The 12,235-nt window shown below is 40.0% G+C and overlaps 1 protein-coding gene across 2 annotated transcripts in view; it reads left to right on the top strand.

Moving 5' to 3' along the window:
• The first annotated feature begins 5,419 nt into the window (after positions 1–5,419).
• The window catches only part of LOC128012124 (nucleolar protein 4-like), a 92,437-nt gene continuing 85,621 nt past the window's right edge, over positions 5,420–12,235 (top strand). Inside the window, exon 1 of one of the 2 annotated variants that reach the window (XM_052595126.1) lies at positions 5,420–6,313. In XM_052595126.1, coding sequence (XP_052451086.1) covers positions 5,978–6,313 — 336 coding nt within the window. In that variant the 5' untranslated portion in view covers positions 5,420–5,977. The remainder of the gene's footprint in view (positions 6,314–12,235) is intronic. The other variant, XM_052595127.1, reaches the window with a different exon arrangement.

The raw sequence follows: 12,235 nt of genomic DNA on the forward strand, positions 1-12,235 counted from the left end.
TGCACACTGGTGTCCTCGTGGGTCCAGGAAGGGTGCGTTGAGGGACTCCCGCGCCACAAGAGACGTGAGCAGCCGGACCCGCGATCCGGAGGAGAACCGCACCCGTTTACACGGCCGACGGGCCAGGATGCCGGGCCGTCCATCCCCTACCAGCGCCGCGGCCGACGAGAGAGATGCGGCCGCTAGAGGAAGCCGCCGCCCCTCGCGCCCCGGACCAAGGAGGGGAGCGCGTGCGGCCGCCGGACTCCGCCCCTTACCTGGACCCTTCCTCCATGAACACTGCCCGACCCACACGAACCCCGCAGCACAACGAGGACACCAGATTCCCTGTTATTTTGGACACTTTCCCCTTTTGGCCACTTTTATTCCCTGTGTTTTATGATTTCTGTTAATAAAAGCCTCTCCGAGGCCTGACGCCACGCCCACTGTGTCTGTCTTGTGCTCCTCCCGTGACACTGGTGGAGAATGCGGGCAGGCGGAGCCTAGACAGCGCAGTTGGGAAACGTCTGGTGACGTCACCCCCCTCTCGCTTGCAAACGTTCGTGAGAACCCAGACTGGGACGGAGGAAAACTGGGGACAGCCTCCCAGCCACACAAGGGGTAAGTGACTTTTCCATTGTCATTTTACCCTGTGGTTGGTTGAGGCTGTCACTAAAACCCGGTTTCTCTGTCCCTGTTCTGGTGCGCTGCGAGAGGGAGGACCGCCCGGAGAGGAAGCCCCGCCCACTCCGACCGTTTGGAGCCTGGTTGAGGATGGTAGCACTCCCGTGTGGGTGGCGCCCTGGGGACGGGGATGTCGCTTGGGAGGGGGAATGTGACGAGTCAGCTGCCTCCTCCCTGATTGTCACCGGCACCCCGTCCTAAATCGCCGCCCTTCACCAGGCTCCCGACTGGAGTGGGTGTGTGAGAGGAGGGGCGCTGGACGAGTCAGGGCTGGCGGCGTGTGATGGGGCACACCTGAAGGAAGTGGAGCCTCATTACCGCCGCTGTTTAAAAGCCCAACGCGCCTCTCCTCAGGGGACCGGTCTCTTCCCCGTGCATGCACGCTGGTGTCCTCGTGGGTCCAGGAAGGGAGCGTTGAGGGACTCCCGCGCCACCAAGACGTGAGCTGCCGGACCCGCGATCCGGAGGAGAACCGCACCCGTTTACACGGCCGACGGGCCAGGATGCCGGGCCGTCCATCCCCTACCAGCGCCGCGGCCAATGAGAGAGACGCGGCCGCTAGGAGAAGCCGCCGCCCCTCGCGCCCCGGACCTAGGAGGGGATCGCGTGCGGCCGCCGGACTCCGCCCCTTGCCTGGACCCTTCCTCGGTGAACACTGCCCGACCCACACAAACCCCGCAGCACAACGAGGACATCAGATTCCCTGTTATTTTGGACACTTTCCCCCTTTTGGCCACTTTTATTCCCTTTGTTTTATGATTTCTGTTAATAAAAGCCTCTCCGAGGCCTGACGCCACGCCCACTGTGTCTGTCTTGTGCTCCTCCCGTGACTATATATATATATATATATATATATATATATATATATATATATATATATATATATATATATATATATATATATATATATATATATATATATATATATATATATATATATATATATATAATTATACATTTATATATAAATACACTAATATTTATTTTATGTTTTTTTTTCAGGGATCTTATAAACACTATTGTATTAACTTTTGAAATCTATAATATTTAATATTTTACATTTTTATCAAAACTTTGAAAGCAGTGTGGAATGGTGGGAAGTCTGTTATAAAATATTATTTACATTTTATGTGTTGTCTTTCAATAAGGCACTTCATGAATTAGCATACAGTCAACAAAAGTTAATCATTTACATTTGTTTTATGCAAAAAAAAAAATTTAATTGAAATTTTCACGATCAATACGGTTAGCATAAAACATTTAACATAATGCAAGCAGTTCAAATTGCACAAACCCATGCACACAAGTAAGTTAGCAGGGATAAGCAGCACACTGTACCCTACACCCACTCAAAGCCTCTACTGATGACTGCCGTCATAGCAACAGATAGACATAACTACCCACCCTTACACACAGTCCTGTATAGAGCAGAGCCTTCCACACATACATATATCTCCAGTCCCATCTGAAGCTAGACACACGCTGAACCAGGAAATGCAGGATAATAGACAGCTAACACACTCTACATCCACATAATTCAGTTTCAGAAGGCATTTCAGTGAAGGTTTACCTTCACCACATACAGTTTGAAGCATGACTGCTCAATACTAACAATCCAAGCAGCACCACATAACAGCTTAAGTGTCTCAGAGGCCTACCGAAACACGGTGCGGCCCAAACCAGCAGTTGTGATTTCGACAGACGGAGTGACAAACATTTCAGGGAAGAGACTATAGTGGGCTAACCACAGATGACTGACCACTTTTCTCTGGAAGCAGATGCTCGCTTCTCTCTTGGGCCACAGCTGAAAAAGGGAAAAAGAGGCAGGGAGGGAGTCAGCAGGGTTTTGAAACCCACTTTCACTTCCCAAAGCAAAAGGCTATTTCAATATAGCTGGTTCTACCCAGTGCTTTGTTTCCCTGTGCCTGTTGCTAACTTTTGCTGAGATGGAGCATTTAGGCTCAGGGTGTGAACAAGAGAAGCCCTGCCAGTTCAAAGTCAAAACATGAAGTTACTCTTTCCTTGTTTTTCATAAATCAGATGAAAAGCACATCATGATATTGAATCTACATAATTAAAAATCCTTTCAAATCAGACTAGAACGCATTTTATATGAACTCCTGTATTGATTTATGAGCAAACATTTTTTTCTGGTGATGACGCATTTCCTATCGAAACAGGAAGTTTGTGCGGGGCATATTGAAGGGTCATCCTTTTGTAGCCAAATAGAGTTTAATAATATTACAGAAATGAAACATCCCTGTGTCCCAATGTGAATACTGTCCATCCTAATTAGTATGTGAAATTACAATAAGTCTGTCCCAAAGCATATGTTGAAAGGATTATGCCAAAAGTTGCCGGATGGGCTAATATTTCTGGTAGATTTTCAAAGTATGAATTTGTGTACAGTCTAATGGCTGATATCGCCTATGACTCATTGCGCTTTGGAGGAGGTTTTGGTTCAGAAATATAAAAACTAATAAAAACAAATGTGACAGATGTTGTGCGACGGACTGTTAAGTAGAGACACTCTGAAAGGGGTTTGAGTTTTACTAATATTTAACTGATCAAAATATTGAATTAATGCCATCGGTGTTATATTTCATCTGCAACAACATTGTGAACTTTTTTTATGGGACATCATTATGAAAAAAAAAAAAACATTACTCTGCATAAAACATTCTCATCTGGCAGATTGTTTTCCTCTCCAGAAAAGGAGTACATAGTTTTACGCAACACGTAATTCGGTAGTTGCTAGTTGGAAATGGGAGGGGCATGTTCCTTCTAGGACGCATTTGATTGGAGGACAATCTGATGAGTCACCACTAATGTTTTGCTTGTTTTCCTGGAAAAATAATTTTTAAGCTGTACATATTTTTGTTCTTTTTAAGAGTACACTAAAATATAAATGGCTTCAAAGCTAATGGAAACTAGATTAAAAGAGGTCAAGCTCTTCAGAACTTTACTGAACAGAACCTCAGCATTCAGTTTTCATGGAACCCTCAATGAGATGAGGATTTTTGTTAAAGATTTTGAAAGCTCTTTTCAACTATGTCACACAGTTGTTTGTACTTTCAGCACACAGCATGTGTATCCGTATGTTGTGTCTGACTCAGACACACAGCACCTACAGTTACACAAACACACTCAGCCCTGCACAGAGCGTCCACGCTCGCTGTTCACTCAAGGTCTTGTTGATCGCCCACATTATTTCATGATCTGCAGTAGTATTTCTCTCTCTAATCACTCGGTTGGTTGAGAACTCTAGGAATGTGTTGCTGGAACCCCTCTGAGCTGAGGATTCAGATTTAAAGGTTAATACTAATATGTTTGAATTATTCTTTATATTTAAACAAGCTGTTATAGCAGATGACTGTGTGTACCCATGCATGAAAAATCACTAAGGAGATCTCTCAGTTGTTCCGGTTGTTGTTCTCTCAGTTTCTCAGATTTTTCTTTTGGAAAAGAAAAAATGGTCTTGTTTTTTTCCCCCTAAGGTATTTTAGTAGATACATCTGAGACTATGTTTATATTCCACTGAGCATTCTTTCCACTGAAAGAGCAACCTCTTATGATCAATACAGTTGCATCTATATGAAAATTATGAAAAATAGCTGCATCACAACACTGAGTCAAAGTTTTCATATATGTATTTTTAAATGAATGATTAACATATTAGCATCCTTTTTTAATCATGGTAATTCACTCAAAGAACAATTTCCATGAGTTCCAGGCCTTTAACTGTGGCATTTTATTTGCATTCATGCATTTGACAGACATCTTTATCAAAAACAACTTGTACTGATCAAGTCAAGTTTTGGGCATAAACGCAACGCATGGGGGAGGAGAGAACTATAGTGACCGTCAATTTTTATCAGTTTTCATCACAGCATCTAAAGGTCCAAAAACACATGAAGGCAGCATTAAATACTTTAAAGAAAACACTGATGTCTTAACACAATTACCTTTTAGTTGACCTTCATGGAACTGTTCAGTTTTTAGAAAAAACAGTTGCAATATAAAAATGATTTTAAACAGTCAGGTAAAGATTGCTTTTAACAGGCTTTGTGTCGTTTCCAATTTCTGTGTAAAGACATAAACAGGGCACTGAAGCCTTAAATGCACATGCTCTGATCCACCTCAGCCTCTACTTTCACAGGCAGCTCTGATAGTGCCTTTGTTTCAGTGTAAAACCCTGTTCACACTGACAGCAGTTAAACTGATGAAGGTCTCAGGGTTGCTATGATGTTAGTTGTTCCTGCTTTTCCTCATTTGCATGCTTTGCTCAACTTTTTTTTTTTTTGCCTTGTCCATATCTCATATTACCAAAAATCATCTCAGATTGAAAATGATGTCCATCAAACATAGCACCGGATTAGACATAAACTGTATATATTTTCCATATTTATTCAAACGCTTATGATTTATATTTTAATTTGTGTATTTTATAATGTCATTTTTCATTCACCTTTTCACGTTTCTACTGTATATTCATTATTTAAAAATAAATCAGAATTCATTTCAACAAATGTACATGCACCTTAAATTTTGTTTAGCCCGGATACACTTAATAAATGACAGAAAACAAATACAAATGAATTAACTAAAAATGAAATGAATAAATAGCACGTTAACAAACAGTAACCTCCTGGTCTAAAACTGGTTTCTGTGGGACACGCATCTGCTTTTTGTTGATTTTGGCTATCTAAACGCAAGCACTTCCTGGATTTGGACTGTCCCACCGCGCATGGGACGCCGCTCCAAACCACCCATCCATCCTACCGCCTCGTGGGTCAGTTATATACCTCCTATCTCACGTTACACGCACGATCCCGTTGTCGTGGACAGGCGCGCGGAGCGTCGCGGCTCGAGCTCATTCTAACAGGTGGCGAGCGACTCCAGGTGCAGCAGCAGTTCATCACTGAGCGACGAACGCTCCTCGTTATGAGACATTCTTGGGCTCCTAGGCGTATTAACACAGCCTAATCATTGTATTTAGGGTATTTAGTCGTGGGACAGATTGGTTTAATTAGCCTCCATCTTACAGGTGGGCGAAAACCGTTTGTAGGACGGCCCCTCTTTCAGTTCCCCAACAGGAGACGCGGGACTGTCATTTGTTTGCCATCCTGTGGGACAGAAGAAACGGCTCCGTTAACAGGTGCGAGGATAGACGAATACACACACCGGGTTTCAGTCGCGTGTTTGTGCAGAACGCGAATATTTCAATTTGCGTGCGCGGTAAATTAGGAACTGTGTCTACAAATCTAGCGTATCTTCAAAGCCTCTTTCGTGCCGGAGGAGGACCGACAAAGCCATGTCAACCAAAAAACGGGTGGATCTAACGAGAAGGAGCCGAAGCCCCGCGGTGTCCGAGGCGGAGATGTTGGGTGATTTTCAGGAGTGGTGCCTCCGCACTTATGGGGACTCCGGTAAAACAAAGACCGTCACCCGGCGAAAATACAACAAAATTCTGCAGACCCTCTTACACAGCGACGACTCGGAAGGCGTCTATATCGAGAACAACCACATCAACGCCAAATTTAAGTTCTGGGTCAAATCCAAAGGTTTCCAGGTGGGCAACACTGACGGCAAGCCGAACGAGAACGGGGCAGCTGACAGACCGGTCCTGTACGTCCCCATCAAGGCAACGGTTAGTACGGGTGCTCTTTTTTCCCTTGGGCTAATCAAACGCGTAATATTTGCCTATGCAAATTCTAAGCCACGCGCACAATGGCGCACAGGTCTACGCGTCTCGCGACTGGTCAATCTTGTTTTATCTGTATTTGAGCTCATGTCTCCCTCGGGTCTCCGGTAACCACTTGTTCGTGTGTCACTCCGCCCGGTATCCACGGGAACCGATTGTCCGGAAGCTCTTTTTGTTATCACTATCAGTCACTGACAATGAACGCTAGTTTCTGGATATTAGTGAAATGTAGCGCTAAGGAATCGAATGTATTTTGAAATGTGCATTTAAGGTAGTAGGCTATACTAGTTAATATATATATTAAATTGATTTTTATACAGGCAATAATTTGAATAGACCTTTTTTATAATTATGTTTTAATTTTTAAATGCTTTTCAATTTCTGAAAGGTATATTTTGTGGGGCTTAAAGGAAAAACAAAAACAAATTCAGTCAGTAAAAAAAAATTATTTGAAAAACTCTGGCATAAATAGTTTGCCATAATATTTATTATATTGTCTTAATCTTTTCATTTTTAGTGTTAGTAGTGATAGTAGGAGTAGTAGTAGTAGTAGCATTAGTATATATATATAAAAAAATTGGGTTTTAAAAAGTCAGTGTACCAGTATGCAGGAAGACATTTTTGTTGTCATGTGACAAGAAAACCAGACTGAGAGGCCACCTTTATCTTTAAAGACACTCATTAAGGGTCAAAACTTAATGAGTGTCTTTAAAAATATAACCTATATTCTAAGAGATGTATGTAGAAGTACATTCTGTTTGGGTCAAAGGGAGTTAACCGGAGTAAAAAATGTGTGTATATGTGTGTGTATATATATATATATATATATATATATATATATATATATATATATATATATATATATATATGTATGTATGTATATGTGTGTGTGTGTGTGTACATATGTACATATATATTATTTTTACCTTGACCTTTGAACATTTCTATGAACTTGTCACATGTATTTAAAACTACATTTTTAAAATGCCTCCCTTATTGTAATTTCGGACATCCTTAGGCTTCAGTGATCCACGTGTTTATTTGGGGTTAGTAGTACGGTCTCATAGCAGTTTGTAACTATTGGCAAATTGGTGGAAATCCCTAAAAATGTAGACAATTCAAAAATTTTCGTCGAATCTGTGTATGCTGCCTCCATTTGTGCATTTCTCTCTCTTTTCCATTTCATCATTAGGAAAAGCGTCTAGTCAAGTAAAATGATATTTGCTTCAAACTTTGCTTTTCTACATTTATGTATCAAGACCAGGTTTACAGAAAGGATGCATGTCTTTTTTAAGAATGACTCGTATAAATTATGCTTTCGTTATCTTTCTCAAATGATTAATTTTCATAATGTCTTTTTCTGTGCTGGAAAGTTCAGGTTTCCAAGCCGTTGACTTTAATATAATAATTGACTAAACCCAAACACACCTGCTGATTTGGTTCACCTGGGTAGCTTAGTGAGACAATATGGTATTATTGGTGAAAAAGTGAGTAGAAATGCGTGTTTGTATGAGAGCAATAGGGAGAGATAGAGAGGCAGAGACGAGGTGAGCAGGTCAGCTCTCAACAGAACAAATGGAATAATGAGGAGCCCAGATGAAGATTCATCTTCTGGCGGTTTCACTGATAAAGGAAAGGAAACTGGTATGATGATGGAAAAGTTAAGATGGATGCACCCTCTGTGCTCTGTGTACCCTCATAATGAAGAGGCTGCCCCAGATTTTTCCTATTCAAATACTATTTTCGCTCATGCTATGGGTATGTGTGTGTGTTCTGCTTTCTTTGAGACAAGCCTCCCATTCAGTTCACTCAGGGGGGCTAATTGACAGGAATAGGAAAAACGGAGAGAAAGTGATTCCCTCACCATTCGATTAGCGCAGGGTGCAGGGACTGTGTTGCAGTGTACACAGGTAACACAAGATCTTGATAAGAATCTTTAACTTGTAATACAAATTCCAACCTAATAGAAATCATGTCAAAGGGTCAAGTGAATTCTATTGATTAAATTTTAAAGGACAACATTTAACTCAAAATGAAAATTCAGACATTTACTCCCACTCCCATGTTGTTCCATACCCATTTGCTGTTATTTTTTCACTCTCTGAAGTAATGTTATGGAGCTATTTTCCATTTTCCTTCCACAGCTTGCAATGACCAAGAAAAAAAAAAAAAACACCATTAAAAGTAGTCCATTTAAAAATCTTCTAAATCCCTAAATTAATGCATATTATCAGTGAATGTTGACTGCAATTAAATTTTTCTACTACTGTAGAAAAGTACAGTATATGGAAGAGGAAAATCTGAAACCTAGTATTCATGGACCAGTAAAACTATTAATCATTTTTAGTAAATGAAATAAATCTAATGTGATCTGTAAATACTAGACATGAAACTTACTTTAAAAACTTAATTTAAAAATGTCACCTTGTTAATTAACTGAAATATGTTTAAGTACTTAAAGGCGCAATATGTAATTTTTCTGCTTTAAAAATAGCAGAAATCACTATATCTATGTTATATATATTTTTTAGTTGTGTACTTACATCATCCCGACAGTTTCCACAAACTTTCAAATCCGGAGAAAATTATAGTTTAATTAGAAGACACGGCACGTTTCTTTATTTCCGTTTTGTCGCCTGTCTATGGCGTCATATAAACTTTGACCCCTCTAGTTTATCTAACTTCCTGCGGAACCGCCAAATACAAAGGTGAACAGAAACAAAGACGAGACGAAGAAGAAAAAGTTGTGACCTTGATAAAGAGCCTTTATATTGTTTATATTCGTATTTAAACCTCGTTCTGTGAAGCACAAACGTACGGGTGAAATAAATGACCCGAGATGGTTTTGGGACAAGAGAAGCAACAAGACACGGGTAAATATTGGAGTTGCATTTCCAAGATAGAGAGAGCTTCGTGACAAGCTGAAACTACAGAGAGATGCCGAGCTCCCTTGCATTCTGATAAACAGGTATGCATCCATTCAGCTAACTTTATCTATCCGTATATTTTGTGAAACGATGATGTCTTGTGTAAAACGCAGACGGACTAGCTCTCATGTAAATCTACATTTGTTCTATATCTAGCTGAATAAAGTAGCTTCAAATGCAGTTCTCTAACTTGTTCGATATCATAGTATAACGTAATTATAATTATTAACGAAAGGCGACCGTGTTTTTTAACATATATTACTACTAGCTAGATGGAATATTGATTTGATAGGGGTCTCATAATTCATATATCTCTCCGTTCGAAAAGACGTGATTGTCTTGTGAAAGTTAGAATGAGTGAGGAATGATAGGGAGCGACAGAGCGCGTGTTCCAATGAACAACAACTCCCATGAGCCTTACGCTCTTTCCCAACGTCATCAAAGTACGTCTTATGTTATTATTTTGAATTAGTGACCCCTGGTGGCCAAAAATTCCATATTGTACGTTTAAATTGGCTAAAAACTTAAATAAATAAATAAAGCTAAACAGCTATATTACAAAAAACAATAACAAAACTAATAATAATGTCAAATGCCCACAACAAAATGACTAAAAATGAAAATGAAAGATATAAAAAGACAAGCAAATTTAAAATATGAATGGATACTATAATATATCAATAATAGCGCTGGCATGGACTACTTTCACAATGCTTTTATGATTATTTTTGGTGTTTTTCTATGGTGCTTTTTTGTCCTTCTTGGTGCTTCACAGCCTCTAGCAATTGTAAATGTCTGAGATGAGGAAGAGCAGCTTCAAAAGTTCCTATGAAAGTTCCACCTTTGTGTTCCCTAGAGAAAAAAACCCCAAAAGCCCAGAGGTTTGAAACAATGTGAGGGTGAGTAAATAATGACACAATGTTACATTTTGGTTAAACTATCCCTTTAACATTCGTTTGTTCACATTACTGTATGTAAAATGTCCAATTTTAAGTGAAAACTATGTTTACCTCTCATTGATGTGCTTGTGTGTAATAGCAGTTTTGACACTAGAGTGGATTGATCCGCAGCTCAGTATGAAGATAATGATCAGTCTGTTGTTATGACTGGCAAACTGTTTTCTCTCAGACGCTTACTGTATTACTCATCAAAACACACAGCTTAAAATAGTGTGAATACAGCAATCACACATGTAAAGGGGTCACCTGACTCACCTCAAATGACCCGTAGCACTACTTTATAATCTATGAAAAGTGAAGGAGAGGATGACGTTCATGGGGATGAAGGCGAGAAGAACAAAAGATGGAGGGATTTTTTTTTTTTTATACCAATGCAAGACAGAAACATGACAATGAGATGGAGCAAGGGAAAGCAGGAGGGGATTTCAAGAGAGGGAGAAATAAGAAATGATATTGAGAGAGGGAGAAAGAGGTGGCTGGAGGAAACAGTCACACAGCCATCACATGCAGTTGACACCAGCGTCTCTGGACACTATTAATAGCCCCTAACGTTCCTCTCTTTCCTCCCCTTTTTTTCTCTCTTTCTCTCTGAGCAACTGTTGCAGAAGAATACAGCTCTGTCTTTAGCCTATTTTGTCCGAAAGCTTCTATTTTGTGGGGTGGGGTAGAACAAGGAAGTGAGAATCTCAAGAGCACGATAAAACCGCCAAATATATTTGCCTTATTTCTAAATATTTGGACAGTTACACACAATGTTACATTTTTTAATCGAGTTTGAATCGATTGAATAGAGTTTGAATAGATTAAAAAAAAAACATTTTTTTGTAAATTAAACAGATTTTTTTTTTAAATGATTAAAACTCGATGTTCACATTGTTACATTGTATTTGATTCACTAAAAAACAGGCTCATAAAGGGCCGGTTCACTTTAAGTTTTGTCCTCTGCCACCTTAAATACTCAAGCTCTTTAAAGTCCAGTGGATTCCGATTGGCTGTTAGTGTTTATACTGTTCATCAGCTGGAAAAGATGCTTCTGAAAGTGATTCCTCTGTGTCATTATTAACATCTTTGGTGTGAACAGTCCTTAAGGGTCTTTCATTTAGGGAACTAGGTTATTCACTTGTTATTCTGTATGATTCACTGAAAAGAACCAGCTCACACATATCGTAACAATATTAGTTGTGCTAGATATATGTGTATATGTTGCAGAAGAATCCGCTCAGTCACTTTCCACTAGGAATCTGGATACACTTGTTAGTTTGTATATTTTTTGATTCACTAAAAATAACCGTCTCATAAGAGTCATTTGTTCATGAATCATGCTACACTTTTCATGAATGTTTTTTTTTTTTTTTTTAATTAAATTTATTTCGAAATCATTGGTCTGAATGCTGTATGGTTTTGATTCACTAAAAAGAATGAGCTCAGAACGAATCAGACTAGAGTTTATGCATGTACCTGTGAGGACTCAACAGAAATATATTTATTTTATTTGTATTTTTTTGCGGTTCACTGCAGTTTATTGCATCGGGTTCAGTAAAGACTGCAAACTCCCTAACTCAAATATGTGTAATATAGCTCACTCTGTCCTCAGTCGTATGAGTGTAGTCTCTGTGTGTAGGCCTAAGGGAACATTTCAACTGGGACGGCCTGTTTTATCAGTCCATTCATCTCAGTGCCCTAAAGGAGCACCAAACGCTGAGCTAAATTATCTGTATAACTGAAAGCCCCTCCCTTGGCACACACTGGGAGGAAGTGTTTGATGGTTGTTTGTGTTTGTGGTCAGCCATGTGCAGGTGTAGAGAAGTGAACATGTCGGGCCATACCCCTGCAGTTACAGTGTTTGCATGGACGGTCAGTGAGCTGTGACATGTTTGTCATTTCTGATTAGGGATGGGCTTTTTGGGTCTTTTAATTAAAAATAAATTTTAATAGTATTAATTTTAGTTAACAATAAAAACCCTGAGCACTCAACAAGCCTT

Source organism: Carassius gibelio, chromosome B23 (assembly GCF_023724105.1).
Source record: "Carassius gibelio isolate Cgi1373 ecotype wild population from Czech Republic chromosome B23, carGib1.2-hapl.c, whole genome shotgun sequence".
Taxonomy (NCBI): Eukaryota; Metazoa; Chordata; class Actinopteri; order Cypriniformes; family Cyprinidae; genus Carassius; species Carassius gibelio.